Source organism: Berghia stephanieae, chromosome 3 (assembly GCF_034508935.2).
Source record: "Berghia stephanieae isolate SIO BIC M18660-M18661 chromosome 3, UCSD_Bste_1.3, whole genome shotgun sequence".
NCBI lineage: Eukaryota > Metazoa > Mollusca > Gastropoda > Nudibranchia > Aeolidiidae > Berghia > Berghia stephanieae.
This window is the reverse complement of record NC_088362.1, coordinates 61,067,004-61,087,003: the sequence shown is the minus strand read 5'-3', so window position 1 is coordinate 61,087,003 and position 20,000 is coordinate 61,067,004. Positions and strand designations below refer to the sequence as shown.

The 20,000-nt window shown below is 35.4% G+C and overlaps 3 protein-coding genes across 6 annotated transcripts in view; 2 read left to right on the top strand and 1 right to left on the bottom strand.

Moving 5' to 3' along the window:
• LOC144969610 (uncharacterized) overlaps positions 1 to 2,675 on the top strand; it is a 17,599-nt gene extending 14,924 nt beyond the window's left edge. The window contains exon 5 of one of the 2 annotated variants that reach the window (XM_078908752.1): positions 1,759 to 2,675. In XM_078908752.1, coding sequence (XP_078764878.1) covers positions 1,759 to 1,887 — 129 coding nt within the window. In that variant the 3' untranslated portion in view covers positions 1,888 to 2,675. The remainder of the gene's footprint in view (positions 1 to 1,758) is intronic. The other variant, XM_078908751.1, reaches the window with a different exon arrangement.
• A 5,451-nt stretch (positions 2,676 to 8,126) lies between these two features.
• Positions 8,127 to 14,697, bottom strand: LOC144968131 (UPF0389 protein CG9231-like). Of its 2 annotated transcripts, none has more exons than XM_078906141.1 (3): positions 14,456 to 14,697; positions 10,830 to 10,926; positions 8,127 to 8,370 (listed from the first exon to the last, which is right to left on the bottom strand). In XM_078906141.1, the coding sequence occupies exons 1-3, from the start codon at positions 14,565 to 14,567 to the stop codon at positions 8,199 to 8,201; spliced, it is 381 nt and encodes a 126-aa protein (XP_078762267.1). In that variant the 5' UTR covers positions 14,568 to 14,697; the 3' UTR covers positions 8,127 to 8,198. The 2 variants fall into 2 exon arrangements, with proteins under 2 accessions (XP_078762267.1, XP_078762268.1); XM_078906142.1 differs by having other exon boundaries at positions 8,228 to 8,736; positions 14,456 to 14,694.
• A 287-nt stretch (positions 14,698 to 14,984) lies between these two features.
• Positions 14,985 to 20,000, top strand: part of LOC144968127 (zinc finger-containing ubiquitin peptidase 1-like) — a 22,303-nt gene continuing 17,287 nt past the window's right edge. Inside the window, exons 1-2 of one of the 2 annotated variants that reach the window (XM_078906139.1) lie at positions 14,985 to 15,110; positions 19,392 to 19,870. In XM_078906139.1, coding sequence (XP_078762265.1) covers positions 19,402 to 19,870 — 469 coding nt within the window. In that variant the 5' untranslated portion in view covers positions 14,985 to 15,110; positions 19,392 to 19,401. Of the gene's footprint in view, positions 15,144 to 19,391; positions 19,871 to 20,000 lie in introns of both variants that reach the window. The other variant, XM_078906140.1, reaches the window with a different exon arrangement.

Genomic DNA, 20,000 nt, shown 5'->3' with positions numbered 1-20,000 from the left:
TGACCCTCATCTTGGCAAAAACTCTCAAACGAAGTCCCGCGTTTGAGAGTTTTTGCCAAGATGAGGGTCATTTAAATCGGTCGATATTTGAAGGACGAGTTTTCTGGCCAAATTTTTAAATATGTTTTTTTTTTCCAGAGTACGGCAGTATGAGTATGAATGTTTTGACAGGGCTGAGGGCTGTTTCCTGAGGGCAGAGACTAGAATGTTAATATCGAGACATGAAACTTAGAGACGCCTTCCGTATGGATAGAACGAAGTTGACGTCACTCGGATCTTTGTTTTTGTTTTTTGCCATCCATGTTTTTGAGTTATATTCACTAAATGTATTAATCAGACAATAAACGTTCAAGGTTACACATAGTTTTGTGTGTGGGTCTGCTATATTTTCGGATGGCAATGTTGTGAGTTTCTTCCCCAAGCGCACATCATCTATATGGATTTTCAATGTCAAGTCGGTAAACATGACATTTGAGGATTGATGTTGTGCGCTTAGCTAAAAAACGCACCAACACACAAAACTATTTGTAACCTTAAATGTTTATAGTCTGATTAATACAATTTTGTCACAACTACTCATAAATATTGATGGCTAAAAGCAATTCAAAGAGCTGAGTGACGTCAATTTCGTTCTTTCTATTGATGGTATGTGTTTAAATAAACTACACACCATTTCTGCCCGCTATATCAATCGTACAAATACACAAAAGTGAAGACTATAGTCTGAGAGAATTTAGTGAGAGAAAAAAATCACGAATCGAAATTGAATATAGAAAACTGCGAAAACCAGTGCATAATTTCTATTTATTACATAATGTAAACATAATGAGCGAGAGGATGTTTACCGACTTGACACGACCTGACATAGATACACATCTTCTGTTTTGAAAACCCTTTTGCCACTTCAGAAGTTTCGAGTCTCTATATTTTTGTCTGTCTTAGGTTGAAGTTGTTTTTGTTTTCTTGTTTACCGAGGGTCTACCCAGACAAAACACACGATTGTTCTTCTGTCGCTGCAGGATAAACATGACTTGACAAATAAATTTCATTTCGAGTTCAAGTCATTTTTTTGTATATATGTGCGGCTATGTGGTCTTGTGGTATGACACTCGCTCTCGGATCGGAAAGTCCTGGGTTCGAGCCTCGCTCGGCGCATAGTCGAGTCCTTGGAAAAGGCTCTTTACTCACATTTTCTCACCGTACTCAGGTGTAAAATTGAGTATACATGTCCGAACAAATTATTATATCGCCTAACATGCGTCATGCACCTTCCTACATGTTAAGTGTTGCTGCTGGTCAGGGACCCCTTGTAAAGCGCTTTGAGCACGTTTAGTGGATATTGCGCTATATAAAAGCTCTTTTTAAAAAAAATTGTCTTTGGAGAATTTAAAATGCAAATAAAGACGAAATGTCCAAGTATGGAGATAAGAAGGCATTACATTTCCACGCAAAGTCCCAGGTTTGAGAGTGTCGCATCTTGCCAAAAACTCTAAACCCTGGGATTCGTGAAGTCTACATTAAATTTCCAGGTTTGAGAGTTTTTGCCGAGAAGTTGATATTTGAAGGACGAGTTTTCTGGCCAATTTTGTTAATTCGAGTTTTTCCAGACCACAGCAGTTCAGTGAGCTGGTTAAACCACTGAAATATAATTTTTCTCTGCTTTCAGCTCACTCCGACACATTCCTGACTCATCTAAGTAGGTCACAAGTGTGTCGGTATTTAATTTATCATAATAACATTATTTATTTCCACACACAGATTCGTCCCAACTCTGTCAACTCAAGATCGGCAACTGTGAACTTTATTGACAGGACAAATAATTTGGCAAGTGCTTTCGTCTCCTACATGGCGTGCCCTAACAACGCGAATCAACCGGTCAAAGTGTGAAGGGTCAAAGGTTGCGATCATCATTCTGCTGTCAAGATTTGTTACAATTTTTAAAACTGTATTCTCTTAAGTATTTATTTTAACAACCTTTTCATCCCTTTGTTTACACCAACTCCTGTGTTGTCTAAAGTCTAAATAAATGAATTACTGACCTAGCTTAATGATATATTTATACATTATTTTTTTTTCATTATGTCCAGAAAACCTTTATAAAATAATGTAATCAATTGATCGATCGATCAAGATGGAAATCTTATACCCGAAACTTTGTCTTACCGTCAACTGGGGTAACTTTGCCTCTTGAATTTTGGATTAACAAGAGATCGTTTCGTTTTGTGGCATTTCTTTCCTTTGATAAACATTCCAAGTCTTGTATGTATCATGTACAATGATAACAACAAAGCTGAGATAATTCAAAATGCTCCAAATTTACAGAGGCAACGTTACCCCAATGCGGCTATGTGGTCTTGTGGTATGACACTCGCTTTCGGATCGGAAGGTTCTGGGTTCGAGCCTCGCTCGCGCATAGTTGGGTCCTTGGAAAAGGCTCTTTCCTCACATTCTCTCACCGTACTCTGGTGTAAAATGAGTACCTGGCCGTTAACAGCGTTGTCTTTGTAATGTCGCCTAATGTCTCGTTTTACATGTTAAATGTTGCTGTTGGTCAGGGACCCTTTGTAAAGCGCCTTGAGCATGTTTAGTGGATATTGCGCTATATAAAAGCTCAAGTTTAAGTTTAAGATACATTGTACCATCCTGGTTCGAAATCGTTTTATTGCATTCATTAAAATTAAAATGAACCGTGAAAACGTGTTTGTTACCAATTAATTCCACGCGTCAAATCTGTGCAGGGTGTACAGGTTGATACATATTGGTGTGTTGCATGGTGTGCATGTTGATACATATTGCTGTGTTGTGTATAGGCCGCATTCTTGTCGCAACAAATAAGCTTATAGGCAACAGCAGGTCGAATAAGGAGAGTGTTTGATTGACACATTAATTTTATTATTATTACCATGCAGTCTGCAGTTGACAAGATTGTCGCGGCGTGCAGGTTGTGCACATCTGCTAATCCTACACAAAGGGAGGTCAATCAATAGTATCATATCTATTACTACCTCATCTGAAAATACATATAAATATAATAAACATAGGATCGATGTCAAGGTTTAAGTCTTTGTTTATCCCTCAAGCCCACGTGATATGTAACATCACCAACAATTTAAAAAATAAAAATTAAAAAAAAGAAGCAACTTACGGCTCCCCCAGAGAAAACTTAAAAGAGAGCAGGAAATCGCTCCCTGCTTCCCTCTAAAACCCCTGTTACCCCATTCCCATCTGGCTTTTGTGTAGTTTTGTAATCTAGTGGGTGTGACCGTAGCTAACGTGAATTTAAAAGACAGTATGTGCTTGGCTAGGAAACTCACAACTCACAACATTGCCATCCGGAAGTATAACGGACCAACACACAAAACTCTCGTGTAACCTTAAATGTTTATAGATAGTATGCAGATGACGTCACTCAGGCCTTTGTTATTGTTTTTTGCCATCCGCGTTTGTGAGTTGTTCTCACTAAACTGTATTAACCAGACTATAAAAGTTCATGGTAACACAGAGTTTGTGTGTTGGTCCGTTATACTTCCGGATGGCAATGTTGTGAACTCCTTGGCCAAGCGCATTCTATCTATAGTCTGGTTAATACAGTGAGAATTACTCATAAACGCGGGTGTTAAAAAACAACAACAAAGACCTGAGTGACGTCAACTTCGAACTATCCACAGATAGTATAAGTCTTGCTCTGGGCAGCCCAAAGTTGAATCCTTGGGGAAAGCTCTTTACTCGTGTTCTCTCAATGCACACGTGACCTCCTGCCCGCCATGGAAGGTCAAAATACCCCACCCAGGGATAGCAATTTAATAGTAAGGCTGCTGCAGACTAATAAAATAAATTTATAAATAATAACCTGCAAATCCAGGATATCTAATGCTCAGTTGGTAGAGCACTCGCTTCACACGCAAAAAGGACCAAGATCGATCCCCGGTGCATTCGAGATTTTTTCCGGCCCCCTGTCCACCCAGCAGTGAATGGGTAGCTGAGTCAGATTTGCGGAAAGTACATTGCGATAGACTAGCGTCCTATCCAAAGGATAGCAAGCAATTGCTATTGTTTCACGCTATAGAAACCGGGATAAACTCCGGCTCCATGGGCCCAATGGCTCTGAAGGACTACCAGTACCAGGATATTTAATGGTCCCCCACCACCTAACCCCTGACCTGCCAAAAGGAAAATTCCACCAACCATCCTTATGGCGTCATTACTACCAACTATATAACAAAAAAAGAGCTTTTATATAACGCAATATCCACTAAACATGCTCAAAAGTGCTTTACAAGTTTGTTTTTTATTTTAAGGGTTTTACGGCGTTTGCAACACACCAAGGTCATATCAGCGCCAATAAAAAGGAAGAAAATGGGATAGTTAAAAGTTCTAGAATTACAATTAAAGCACTAAAGAAAGGGTAAGACAAAGCGGAATTGGTTCAAATAGGAAACAGATGTAGATTCCAAGAGTACTTAGTTTGAGATCACCTAAAAGTCTCATCCAGACACAAGCACATGTCCCCAATAAGAGGAATACACTCAAATGTTTACAAATCATATAATATAATATGTAAACAAAACCTATTACAATGCATAACAGAGAGATGATTTACAAGGAAAAAAATATCATCTCCCAAAAATGTAACTATACATTCGACTGTTTCCCTCCCAGCCAAGGAACTCTGGCCAGGGTCAGGACAAAACTGAGTAATCTCATTCCAAGACAAAGACAGGAAACAATTGGAAAAAGGGTATGGGGGGAATAGAAGACAGAGCATGTACCTCCCTGCCCAGTATGGGAGGTAAAGATCCCCACCCAGGTGCTTTACAAGGGGTCCCTGATCACAGCAACATGTAGCATTTAAGACGAGACACGACACCTGTTAGACGATATTACAATTTTTCGGACTGAGACAACGCTGTTAAAGGCCAGGTACTCATTTTACACCTGAGTGCGGTGAGAGAATGTGAGTAAAGAGCCTATTCCAAAAACTCAACTATACGCTGAGCGAGGCTCAAACCCAGGACCTTCCGATCCGAAAGAGAGTGTCATACTCATACCACGAGACCACATAGCCATATATTTCATACAAATGTGACCAATCGTCTCAAAACGGTATTATGTCGTAACAAACCTGATGCTTAAAATTCAATTGTATGATTTACTCATAAAATATTTAGCAAGTCTTTGAATAAAGAGCGAGTTTTTGACCCTTTAACTTCTAAGAACACAATTCCTTTATTCTAATTCCTAATGATTTCTAATTATAAACTCTCAATTTTCTTGACCTTGTTCGTGCTGACATGATACCAGAAAGAGGCAGTGGCTCACATATGCCAGAATCGTTTTTTTGTTTTTGGTATTAAGGGTTTTACGGCGCTTGCAACACATTTAGGTCATATCAGCGCCAGTAAAAAGGAAGAAAATTGGATAGTAAAGACATTCTTGATGTAAAATGAAAAGGGCTTGAAGAAAAAGTAAGACAAAGGGGAATCGATTCAAATAGGGAATAGATTTAGATTCCAAGAGCAACACTATCAGTGTACTTAGTCTGAGATCACCTTAAAGTCTCAACTAGACACCAGCACAGGAACCCACTAAGAGGAACACACTCAAATGTTAGAAATAAAAATAATAACAGTACATAACAGATAGATGATTTACAAGGAAAAAAAATACCATCTCCCAAAACTATAAGTATACATTTGTCTGTTTCCCTCCCAGCCAAGGACAGGACAAAACCAAGTAATCTCATTCCAAGACAAAGACAGAAAGCAATTGGAAAACAGACACAGCGTGATAGTAGACACATAAAGCACCTCCCTGCCCACTATGGGAGGTCAGAATCTGTAATTATGTCTATATCAGTAACCAACATTGACAACAGGGAATAAATCAGCAAGGAATCATTTTTATTGGTTCAAAGAAAATAACAATAACATTGGGTCACAAATGATGAAAGCAACATCATCTGCATCAACATCAACAAACATAACATATATTTCTACACCTTTTTAATCAGTTAACTGCAGTACTCAGAGGAAAAACACATATTTAAACATTTGGCCAAAAAATACGTCCTTCAAAAATCGATCGATTTAAATGACCCACGTCTTGGCAAAAAATTCTTCTACCCATGGACTTCGCGAAGTATGAGGTTTGAGAGTTTTTGCCAAAATGATGGTTATTTAAATTAATTTATACTTGGAACAGTGTTCTGGCCAAATTTTTTAATCCAGTTTTTCCAGAGTACGACAGTTAACTGGTTAAAACATATGATATTTGTAATTGGAAATTGTAATAATAAATCAGATTTTCCAGAAGACATTGAACATTTATTTTTTGTGGCCAAAATTTTCAAACGCCATTTCTTATTTCTCCTGTATCAAGACGGTAAGTTTATTTTAAGAGGTTTAAAGGAACTTACTAATACATGATGCGTCATTTAAGCATCAGAATGAACTGTTTCACTTATTTAATCTTTATTTTGTTCTTATGGTTGGAAATTGTAACATCAATAAAGAGAAAAATAAAAATTATGTGTTTCAGGCTCGTCAACATATTTCCAAACACACAAAAACAAAAACAAGAACAGAAATTCCAGTGTTGAAGTTTCTCCTCAACAATATATTACAAATTAAACATGCCATTTGGTTAAAAAAAAAAAAAATAAAAAAAAAAAAAAATGAGGGTGAAAGCAATAAAGTCTGGGCTTCCTTCTCCTCCTCAGAGCTTTTAACCTCCTAAAGATGTAAAAATTATGTTGCTGTTACATACAAAAATATTGTCGTAAATTTATTGTGCAATTACGCCAGTTACACATTTTTTTATTTTTCATATTTTCATGAAGGCTATATGGCACAAATAACAAGGAGACCCCAGCATCATTTCGAATTACAAATTGAAATCCACAATTTGGCTTAGATTGGTTGAGAGGATTCTTCGTGAAGTCGTGAGCGACTGTAAAACAGTGTGATCTACAATGTACATTTTGCAGATAAATAGTTGGTTACATAAGATTCACAGTTATGGTCTTTGGTAATAGAAGAAAACAATTACTGTTCCAAAGATTGTCCAATATCAATTCTTTGTTACAAAAATTAACAGACTGTTAAAATCTTATTTCTCAACGATCCACCAATATGTGTAACAAACTGATCTTCAACAAAACCAACAAAGATAAAAGTTGACTGATACAAAAACAAAAGCACAAAAACTACATCAACAAAGTTGGGAACTGGCATGTGCGACACATACTCGAGTTTTCTAAAGGAGCCAGATTTATTTTTTACCATCTCCAATGCGAGTTTTACTATTACAGCTTGAAAAAGACATTAATCCTTTGAGAAATCATTCGACATAACATAGCTGATGATACATGTTAATGGCAAACACATACAATTGTGACCTTAAAATTCCCATAAAGATCATGTATAGTTTTGAACCACTCACTGGAAGGTCAAAATTTCAAAACTAGTTCCTCTCCAAATTCTACAGTGATGCTCAATATTCAATGGGACTCAGCGGGGCGGTCTTTGCTTCGTACCGAGTTCGAATACCCACTGCGCTGTGTGACCTTGAGCAAGTCACCTCGCCCTAGCTCAATTTCCAGCACTGCACTACAGTTGATGCCTGGGTTATTCCAATCTTCCCTTGGAATAGACCCTAGAAACAAACTTCCACTATGGGATGAATAAAGGGAATTTGTCTTTTCTTTTATTTATTTTTAGTACGCAATGCTCAAAATTTTTATGGTTTAACCAATTAATTTTTTCTTCTTTTAATTTTGTGAAGTTGGACTACCATAATATCAACTGATGTCAGGACAAATGAGGTGGTACCATTACTGTTTACTTCCACTCTTCAACTTACAACTGCTGATTATCTGGGAGTTTTTTTTTTTTTCTTATATTCCTAAAAATGGACAAAATTATTAAAAACTATACTTATACAGTGGAATAATACCATAAGGCTAAACAACTTTAAACTTATGCTGAAATTTTACCCATTATATTATAACAATTTGGTATGAAATGCACTAGCCTGTATAAAAATAAATAACTACACGACTTCTAAAAATAGTATATATATATTATATATATATATATATATATATATATATATATATTATATATATATATATATATATATATATATACACACAATTAATTACAAAATATACAACTAACAAACCTAACATGACCATCGCACTATTTTGTTTTCTCTCTCTCCTCCATGACCATCTTACGTATCGACTTCCCTTCCGCTCTCTCCCGCCTCCCATACCAAGCTGCCATGCCAGCTGAGATGAATGTGGCAAAAAGCATTCCGATTGAAACTCGAACTCTGAACCTATCCATGGCATTCCTCATCTGGTTTCTCCTGAAATGTTTTATATATTTTTTGAAGGGGGCAAGAAAAAAATATCGTGTAAAAATTGTGTAAAGCTTTGGATTTAAGTAAAAAAAACACCAAAATTTCAAAAATCATGAACAAATATGGCTGGAAATGCACTGTCTAGTAACATTAACATTATCATAACATTTTCTTTTCTCTTCTTCTCCACCTCTTTCTTCCTCTCCTCCTCCTCCACCACACTAATCTTCTCTTAAGTTAGCCCGTCTCCATGCGTCTCTCTCACGCCTTCCATAAAAAGACACAATGGCTGCAGACACGAACGTAGCACCCAGCATTCCAATCAAAACGGTGCCCCTGAACCTATCCATAGCATTCCTCATCTGGGTCACTCTGTAACATGGCAGAAACATTTAAGACAGAAAAGTTATTTAGGGGTTCAAACGCCATAACCAATTTAAAAAAAAAAATGCAACTGCTTATATAAAAATTCCTTTTACGCCTGAAGGTAAGGCTAGATCATCACAAGCAGGGTTAAAAGGGAACAACGAAATATACAAATTGATAATTCAAATGGATATAATTTCATTGCAAAACAGCACACTCTCAGTTGTGATAAATAAAATACAATTGCGTCAACCGCAGTGCATGCTATTTGTGAGCAAATGGACAAACAGACTTTATTAATTAGCCCAAGAAGAAAAATAAAATGAAAACAAAACAAAAACAAAATCGCAACAACAAAAAAAAAAAGTCTTCCACAGACGTTTATGGAGCTTGCACTTAGGTAAACACTATTGTAAAAGAAGTTGAAATCAAATATTAAAAAGAAGGAATTTCTGGAAAGGGGGGAATAATATGCTAGCAAGCGAGTACACAGCATAGTTATATCAAATGATTACCCTTTGGAAAGTCAAAATTATCAAGAAAAAAGATTAAGGGTGAATGCCCTAGTGAAAAGGTAATAAATTGAATAAATTATGACTCAACTTAAATCAAACAAAATCTAGACCTAAATGAAATTGATAACATTACAAACTGTAAAGAGTGTCAAAAAATTGAGAAATGGAGAGAAAAATCATTTAAAATCATCTTTTTAAAAAATTACCAAAGAAATTGCCAAATTCAATGAAGTTTAAAAAAAAAAAAAAATGAAATCAAAATTGGTAAACTATTTAAATCTTAAGTGAATAATTTGAAAAATTAACTGTACACAGAAGAAAGTATTGTACAGATATACGCGATATATTGGGAATTAGTTCTGATATATACTATATAATGTGAAATTTAAATTCTAATATATATTGTAGTCCAGCAAACATTAAAATGCAGATGGAAATAAATATTTATACTTCAAGGAAGAACCTACTTTAAAAATTAATTTATTGGAGGAATAGAAGTAAAAGAATTGGGATTGGAGCGGGGTGGGGGGTTGAAATTTAACCATAGTTTAAAATCTGTGATAGTTGGATGCAAACTGGACTATATTATATATAAATATATATATATATTACAGAATTGATTAGTGTGGATAGAGTTCAGAGATAAAATACGATTGTGTATAGATCTATGGATAGTCACGGTAAATTGAGGACCAAAGAAAGGTAAAGAGGACGTCCAAAGGTAATAATTTTAAAAGGAGTAAGATAAGGGTGTAAACTTATAAGCCAAAATGGTGAATGGATACAAAAAAGTATAAGCCGAAAGATCAAGTGTAATATTTGGTGAATAGAAAAATAAACAATTTGACTAGAAAACAACTTTTACATGTAGTGAAAATTCGCTACTAAAATGTTATAAATTTATATTTAATGACAATGCCTATTTGCCAAATTAATCCAATTTTGAAAACCCCATGTTGGGTTTAAAATTTTCTTTTTACTAGTGTTCATATCCCTTGTACATAATTTTTACCTTATTGCATTCATGATGATCTATTTTCCTCCCAAAGAAACTATCTGGAGAGAAAGATACAGTGAGTAAATGTGACTCATATATAAGTGAACTACACAAAACAAAAGACGTTTCAGCCTTTGGCCTTCTTCAAGTAAACATGAAATATGTTATTTGAAGGTTATTTGTTTTGTGTTGTTTCCTTATATATGAGTCACATTCACTCACTCAATCTTTCTCTCCATCTTATTGGATCATTTAGACACCTATAGTTGAAGAAACTAGTCATTGTTAAGAGCTACTGCGCACTAGTTGTTAGTTTAAATGGAAAAAAAAACTAATGTAAGAACATCTCAGATACTTAAAAATGAAGTAAAGACAATACCAATCACGCATTTGACGAGACTTGAAAAAAAAAAAGTGTACTTTAATACCTATTCAACAAATAATCATAAACAATGAGTCCATAAGCTTCAAAATGCTATCTATTAAGAAGAAATCACTCTTAAAGCCAAATTATTATAGGGTGTGAAAACACAGCACACAAAGGGATTACAAAGTCTTACACAACTGACAGTTGAAGATCTACTTACGTGACTCTTTTAGGAATATCACTCTCCGAGGCATAGGTTTTAGTCCAAACCAAAATCTTTTGCTGAAAGGGTGTCGGCTTGTGTGTGCCTGCTCCACCTAGATAGGATATCCAAATAAAAGTATGCCCTCAGTATCAATAGTAAAACACCCAAATAATCTAAGTATTTATTTGAACAAGCAATATTAATGGCAGCAACAGCTTCTAATGGTGCTCACACTACTATCTTATGACGATCGACCCAATCATCAATTTCTTACTGCACTCGTGCACCGTTGCAATCCTGCCAGGAAGCTTTGTCATAAAACACCGTTCAACTAGATGCTCTGCAGTATCGGGTTCTATTCCACATCGGGTACATGTTGGACAGGTGGAAAGTCCCCACTGATGAAGCAATGTTGCTGTTAGGCATGTTCTCGACTGAAGCCTATTCGCTACCACCGGGTGTCTCCTCTTACTGGTGGAGAAGCCTGGCAACTTCTTACCTAGTTATTAAAAGCAGAACCAGCATTGCATCAAGTCTTGCAGCAAAGTCAAGTGACATGGGGCATGGGCACTGCCTAGATTGACAATGATGGAAAACTTTTGGAATTGCGTCATGCACGTCACACACATTACCCCACTCCGCTTGAGAGAGACTAAGTACCTGGCTACAGGCAGTGACAGCATTGTAAGAGTGATGGTTCAAATAGGGTCCAAGCAGATAGATTTTTTTTTAAAACCCAACCCATTTTGCAATGTCCTCTTAAGAGACAAAGCACAAAATAGAAGAGATCTGTTTTCACCACAGACATAATAACGGTTAAAAAGAGACTGAAGAAAGCATCTGCAAATATACATTCTTCCACTGCAATTGCGCCTAGTCTTCTTCCATTGAAGTTGCTCCTTCTTCCAATAAGATGTTTTAACCCCTAATCAAACAAAAAAAATTGTTTTTAGAACCTCTAAAGTTTTTAGCATATTCAGGCAAAAGATTGAGGTCTTTCCCTTACATCATCTCCAAACAAGAGGAGGAAAGTAATAGAGCACTTTGCTGCAGCATATTCAGCAACGATTCACCCCAGTCCCAAAACAAAAGAATCTTCCCTTGAAATTGAATAGCTCAAGTTCACAAATTTTATGAAGAAAACTAAAATTCACTGCAAGCTCTTGAAAATAAAGAAATTTTCTTATTCGAATGGCGGACAGGAAAGAGAGAATACAGAAATAAATGTTTCCTACAAAGGCCTTAAAAAAAGCATATATGGTGTTTTCTGTAGCAGAGATGGAGTACCCCAAACTGATCTTACAAAATTCACTCTAATAATAATTAAGGTCTCCCCTGTTCTCCTTCAACATAACATTCCACATATTGTTATGCACCTGTCGTGTTTATGAACATTTCATATCTCTTCTCATCGATCCAGCCTTGATGTACCAAGAACTTTCAGGGCTTTTATTGACAAAATCGTATGTGATCGACAGAAAGAGGAATGAGTGTTAATGTAATACCAACATGTAATACCAACAGTGCCCTGGCATTAAACACATGCAACCAGAAGAGAGATGAGTGAAGAAGGGTATGAATGAGGAGTTGTGGTGTAGCAAGCAAGACCCTGTTTATTAAGCTCACAAAACAAGGATGTCACAATTTATTTCCAGAAACTCTGAATCCTTACAGAAATTTCTTTAACATACTTTCATAAAAATAAACCAAACAGCTTTTTTTCCAAAAAAAATATTCCAACCCTGGAGATGATGTACTTAATGATTATGTTGATTAGATCTAAGAATGTACTTTATCAATATATTTTTAGCAAATGATTTTTGATCTGCAGAGAAACTCACTTTTATTTGTTGTATTACAATAGAATATGATTGTTCTAAGTCTTAAATTGTGGCTATTTGGTTTTGTGGTATGATTTTTTGTTTGTTTATTGCTTTAGGTCTCTTCCAACACAAATGAGGTTATATGAGAGACCGCTGAAACAAAAAAACAAGCAATCTAACAAAAATAGTACAAATGTAAATCAAAATCATAACCGAAAGATATAAGCTAAATTATAAATAACCAAGAACAAACAGGCAGAAGATTTACAGAAAAAAAAAATCCCCTGTCAAAAACACAATCACAAACCAAAGAAGCAGGATAGGCTAGTAAAGAGAAGAAGAAACGACATCACTATCGGATCGTACACCCATGCGAACATCATAGGTATATGATTCAAGGGCGATGCTCCCATCCAACCACCCGCTTTTGTGGTATGACACTCGCTTTCAGATCGGAAGGTCATGAGTCTGAGCCTTGCTCGATGCATGGTTGATTCCTTGGAAATGACTCTTTACTCATATTCTATCACCATACTCAAGTGTAAAATGAGTAACTGGCCATTAATAGCGTTGTCTCCGTCAGAAAAAATTGTAGTATCGCGTCATGTCTTGCTCTACATGTTACGTGATGCTGTTGGTCAGGGATCCTTTGTAAAGCACTTTGAGCACGTTTAGTGGATATTGTGCTATATAAAATCTCAAGTTTAAAAAAAAACAACTTATGTTTATATGCATTTTTCTATAAGGCTTTTCAGTATTGTCACTCCGTAGCCAAAAAAAATGTCACTCTGTAACTGCTATTTAGGATGAAGAAAATCAAAATTGAGCCAAGAAGGCTGCAGATAAGGTTATGAAGCAACATTCATGTTTCATTTTGGTGAGAAACTACATGAAACAAAGCCAACAAATTCATTAGAAGAATATCATAATGAACCTATCGCGGTGAAAATTCTTGGTTTTACTGGCATCACTCCATAACCAATCTTTGGAGAAGTCTTGTGAAAAAACTAAGGTATTAACTTCAAACTTTCTGTGCATCATGAGATGCATAATTACAGGGAAAAAATAATAAATTCAATCTGAGAAGCAGTGTGTATGCTAAAAACAGCTGAAAATTGGCTTACAATTTAACTGAAATGTCACACCATAACAGAGAAATTGCCCTGTTTGTAAGATGGGGGATTTCACCAAAAACTAATTTGGCTCTTGCAGTTAGTCTTTTACTTTTAAAACGTATGACAATCATCCGCTATTCATCCAATCATCACAAAGATTTTTTTTCTATCTTGTGTCTAGTTCTTATAATATTAACATAAAACCATTATGCGACAAGAGAAAGGACAGAGAGAGAGAGAGAGAGAGAGAGAGAGAGAGAGAGAGAGAGAGAGAGAGAGAGAGAGAGAGAGAGAGAGAGAGAGAAGTTGCAGTGATGGGCCCGTGGGGCCTTTTGCAAATAAAAAGCCATTTGAGATTGAAAACAGAGAGATGAGAGCGAGAGAGAAGAGAGAAAAAGTAGAGAAAGGGGGGGGGGGGGGGGGGAGTGAAACGTTCAGCAATTTATCCCCGATTCATCAAGTGGATTTTCCCTGGCAGAGTTGCATTCTTCTTTGACTTTGTGCTCTAGAAGATTATGCAATGAAAAATTCAAAGGCACTAGTTGGGAAGGGGAGGACTGGGGTAAAACGTGCATGTTGCATAGATTCACACACGCATTGCATTCTTGTGTTAGTGTTAGTGTTGCGTTGCAGTGAGTGACATGGAATAAAAGCAGTCAGTCAACAATGACATGGAAAGAGTGAGAAAATGACAATGACTCACCATCAGCTATGTCAAAGAACTTCGGCGAAGTGTGCACGTTCCTCTTGCATTCTATTGCATTGATGGTGTTTAAAGAAAATTTCTTTATGTATGCAAAAAAGGACATTTTCATCGATATGCTCCAAGCAAAGATTAGGCAGTGAACAGCTGACGTCGACGTTGATGAATGCTTGCCGCTTGCCTCTCTTGACTGACAAAGCTTCTGAAAAATTTGGCCTCTAGCCGACCGACGACAGACAGTCTGACCTTCACCTTTGAGTTAAAATGCAAACAAAAGGCGTGCGTCCCGTGTGTTTGTAATATTTTACGCCGCTGATTTTCAGAAATTATAGTAATTTAAACCATATTCAATTATGAAGTTTTAGCATTCTATTGTTTTGAAAGTTTACGAAATTAATCTGTTAGAGATAAATTATCCTCAATACGAGGATATATTGAAGCATTTCTCTCCAATCCGACTATAAATGTATTTTCGCTAAAAATTGTTTTTTTCCCCGACATCCTTACTCCTTCGAAATTTCCTGTTTTTGAACTTGTAGTTTCGTTTTCGGTTCCAAGTTCCAGTTTTCTCCATTGTCCATATCAACGATACCATTTCAAGATATATATAAGAGATGCTTCATATCCTTGTCTTGAAATCTCGTATTGAACTAAAGTATGAAAGCGTTCCTTCTTTTCTTTATATTCGGTATGCTTTTTAAAATAAACCCAATAGTATATACGTGACCAATCCCGTGGTCCGTGGTAACTGTGCAGAGTCACTGACCGAGGCTACTGATTACTGAACTGTCTGGGAGACTGGGAGGGGAAGGACTTGTAATTGTAATGTAATCATTAGTAGCTGCTGCTGACAAGGGGTGCACAACATATTATCTTTCTCTAAAAATGCGAGCCTTTTTTAATTTGAACAATTAAAACTTTTTTTTCCAATTAATCAGTTAATCTCTTTTGGCTGTACTGTTTAGTAGGGAGTTTAATAGTATTAATAGAAATTCTAAATGTACCTCACACACTTGAAACCAATGTCATATGAAAGATCTGGCAACACAGATTACAAAACAGTTTGAATTTTGTTTCTATCTTGATTAGAAATGTAGTTACGGCAGTTCAAAGTCTGAAATTTCAGACCGATTTTTACCCCAAAATTACCATTGCAAAGTTGTGACCGATCTCGCGTGATGTTTAATTTAATACAAAAAATGGTTAAAACAGTCAATATGGAGTTCTTATCATATATTGTATACCAAAATGTTCGTCTTATCGAGGACAATTCATTTACATTAATATAGAGGAAGATAAACATATCAAATTAACACATTATTACATAATATGACGCAAATGTTACATAATCTTAAACACGGCTAGACGCAAGAAACAATTTGCTATATCACTTCTGGATTTATCCCCAATATCTCACTGAAACAATTGCAAATAATTCCCCTCTTTGAATTTATACATAGAGAATAGGGTTTGAGAGTATTTAAATGAAAAGATATAAACATGTTGCGTAATGACATAATGAATTTATTTTTACCTATGGCAATTTAATTGCATATAATTAAAATGGTAGATTGAAAAAGTTCAAATAAATTGAAACAGATTCCCTATAATTAGAAGGAAAGTTCTGGCTTTTAATACGTTAAAAAATTCTGCTGAACCACTTTGGGTTTATTGCTATTACATCATTTGAACTGACAATTAATATAATTTTATCCCCCCCCCCCCTTTCTCTCTCAATGTATGGGGGTGTCAAAATGTATAACTAGTAGAACTTCTTACCATAATAATTATTATGGCTAAGGCCTTTAGAATATGGATACAAATGATAACAAACATATCTAAACATGTGGGAAAGAAACTTGATGACTTGATGGCAAAGTAAAATAAAATTAAATTAAAGCAATTGGTATTTTTAAAATATCGATATTATTAATATCGATTTCACAAAGAGAAGAAATATACGAACTTTTAAAACAAAAACTATAAAATGCCCATAAATAAAGTTGGAAAGTATGTATTCAAAATAAAAACATAGTAAATAATAGTACTGAAAATATTATGGACTAAATTTAAAATAATACATAACTAAATTTAAAATATCGATATGAATATCGATATCGTCGGGCAGCCATGATGAGAAGATAATGTAAACATGGCATTTCGGCGCAGAGTTAAAAGGTGTCTGCGCATAGATATAGAGCCCTGAAATTTGGCATGAATAAAGTTTAGATGTTATTCTAAAAACAAGTTAAATTTTAAAAACACACGCGGTAAATAAAAAAAATAAATGCATTTGAAAATTGCCAAATTTTAACTTCATATAACTTCTGGAATTATTAATGGATTTTTCCTTAATTGGCACCGTTTAAAAGGAAATTGAAAGACGAAAATAATGATACCAAAATATCTGCGATATTCCTCTTTATAACGAAGTTATGCATCTTTAATTGAACCCCCCCAAAACGCGAACGGCAATTTCCAGTCACAACTCCCCTATGGGCGAGTTGGGTCAAAATTTGACTGCCACTGCTGCTGCTCACTAAACTGCCGATGTTTAGATTAATCCATTTCAAACTCAAACTCTTTGACTTTGCAGCATTCTAAATATACTAGTTAACTAGCCACACACATTTCTCATCAAATACTAATACTAAATAATGACATTCCTGCTACTCTCCAAAAATGTACAAGGAAAGTACAAGTTACCTGTAATATCTAGATAGATACCACTTTGGAGATAACCACTTTGTTATAGTTATAGATATCTCTCAGCCTTCAAATTCAAATTGGCACTAACTGAGAGAATTTTTTTCTTCTTTTGTTTCTTAGGTACTTTGGTAAAAAAAATGGTTTGAGTTAAATGAAACCTATATCAATAAAAAGTGCTTTTCAACACGATTCTTATGACCAATGATACCAACATTTTTGAAAATTAGATGAGCAGAAGTAAAGTTATATTCTAGTTTAAAGGTTGAAAAATGTCTTTCTATTTGCCTTTGTTATTTACTGATGGACTTTGTGACCTGAAACTGTTTCATTTCCGGTAGTAACCACCATTTGGATTTCAAAACTGGCCTATAATGGCCGCTCAGATTTGAGTAAGGATTTTTCTGGAACGAATTTCAGGAATGCGGTGTATACAACTTTGTCCTGAATTTAGTTTTATTAAAAAGTTAAAATGTGAAATCATGTTTTTGATTTACAAATTTCTATTTTTTAAAAACTATCCAAAGCTCAAGGCTGCGGTTTTTCAGACTCGAGTCTGGATAGTCTCTGGTGGCTATTCAGACTCAAATTCCACTGCGCATGTGCAATCAACAAATTATTTGGACACAGTCTGAATAGCCTCCCGTAGGAGCATAGTTTTTGTTTGTTGTTTTTAAAAAAGTATATTTTAATTATTGATAGTTACAAATCATTAATGCAATCAAAATTACGATTTTAGAAACTATCAGCCAGCAGGTAGTCTAAACCCGCTTTATTTGACGAGAAAGACAAAATCACTGATCAATTGGAAGTCCAATATAAATTAAAAAGAAAGGAGTTAAAACTCTTCAAAAGAAACAAAAGTCTGTCAAAGTAACTGTGGTATAAATGAAAAGCTTTTTAACAACATAAAACAATCAGGAGAAAAATAAATAATTTTAAAATTACATATTCTAATGATAGTGTGAGACGGGCAACAATCCTTCTACAATCCAAAGTAGGGGTATGAGCTGAGTCAGTGTGAAATGGGCAAAACAAAATTTCCTCTGAACTCTTTTTCTACTTCTTTATCAGTTCCATGCACGCACATTGGAGTTTGAGTCCGAATTGCAACGAGAGACTATTCAGACTCGAGTCTGAATTGCCACTTCGAAAGCTAAAATACCCTATTTTATCCAGGGTGTCTACCAAAGTCGGATTTTAGTCTGTTTTTTTAAGCCTAGGTCGGAAAAGTTGGATTTTGGTCGGTAGAGCAGCTCTGTGGTCTGAAAAAATTAACATTGTTTGGAAAATATGAGAATGTTAATACATTTCCTACTACTACCACAGTCACCACCACTGCCACTACAACTACTACTCAATAATACATACCACCAGCTAAATTCCATATGAGGCAGTCTTTATTTTTGCATTAGCTTTCACATATTTATAGTAAGGTTATCGATTTTTTAAAAACTATCTTTGATGCATACAGTATTATTTCTAGCTTACTTTATAGTTTTGGTGAGTTTGAATCGTATATTTGGATTCAGTTTTCATCTTATATATCTGATAAGTAAGTAAGAATAGTTTTAAGAGTATATCAGATATTTTTCATGAATTTGACTTTTTCATACTGATATTCAGGGGAGGTGATAATTTTTATAGTGAGGGTAAGAGGCAAATTACTCAGATCATCAAAATTACAAATTTCAATAATTCAAACTCACTCATTACTTTTAAGTTACGAAGCAAAGACCTCAATTCTGTGCCATGTCCTGTTTGTTTTTATATATATTAGTAACTAAGGTGTTAGGAATTGGCGTAGCATCTGTATCTCCATGATGCAAACAACTTTGCTGATCAATGGTACTCAAACTATTTAGGAAAGTGCTAGCCAAAAATATTTAGATAGACTGTGTTGGGATTTGAACTATGCCTTCAATTTTGCTACCCTTCACCTACTCCGACAATAGACAGCAATGTGACATATGGTGTTCATCTCCCATTCCTCCAACTACACCCCTCCCCCCTCATCCATCCTCCAAGCTTAACAGTTACAGACATTACTTATCTATCATTAACTCCAAATAAAGAATCTTGTTATTCTAAAATCCTCACTTTCCAAAATATCTTCACATATAAGGTCTAAGTTACCGATAAATTTAGACGGAAGATCTATTTTGATGACATGTATAAGAAAACTAGTTCCATACTCATATCTGACTTTTTATTTTTATCTCTAAAACAGGTGAAACGATATGTCGGTACCATCAGAATCCAACTCTTTTAACGACAGCATGGACCTATTTGGTGATTATGAAGAACAGAATACCAACACAGTTGAAGAGGATGATGGATTGGAAAAGGAAAATTATATAGATGAACCAAAGAATAGCGATTATCACTGTCCTTTCTGCAATGAATTCAAATCAGATGAGTTTGGTTTACACACTCACATACAGTCTAGCCATTTGGAAGACAGTTCTCAAAACACATTTAGTCATGAAAACACGAACCTTCAAACATTTGAAAATGGAACGGATGAAATTTTAGAAATGTTTGTTTGTCCGTATTGTAGCACGTCTTACAAAACAAAAGACAGTTTGGCTGAACATTTTGTTCAGTCACATGCAGATGATTTGGAACACAAAGACTTAGAGGAAATGATAATGAGCCTTGATTTTCTGCTATGCCCTATATGTCGATATGTAGGTTCATCAGACGCAGGTAAGTTGAAAGGTTAAATAAACTAAAATAAACTGAAAACCTATCTCTTTTGGAAGTATTTAAATTCAGGGCTGAGAATCTTCCGCCTAAAGGCGGATTTCCGCCTAAATGGTGGTTTATCTCCGCCCAT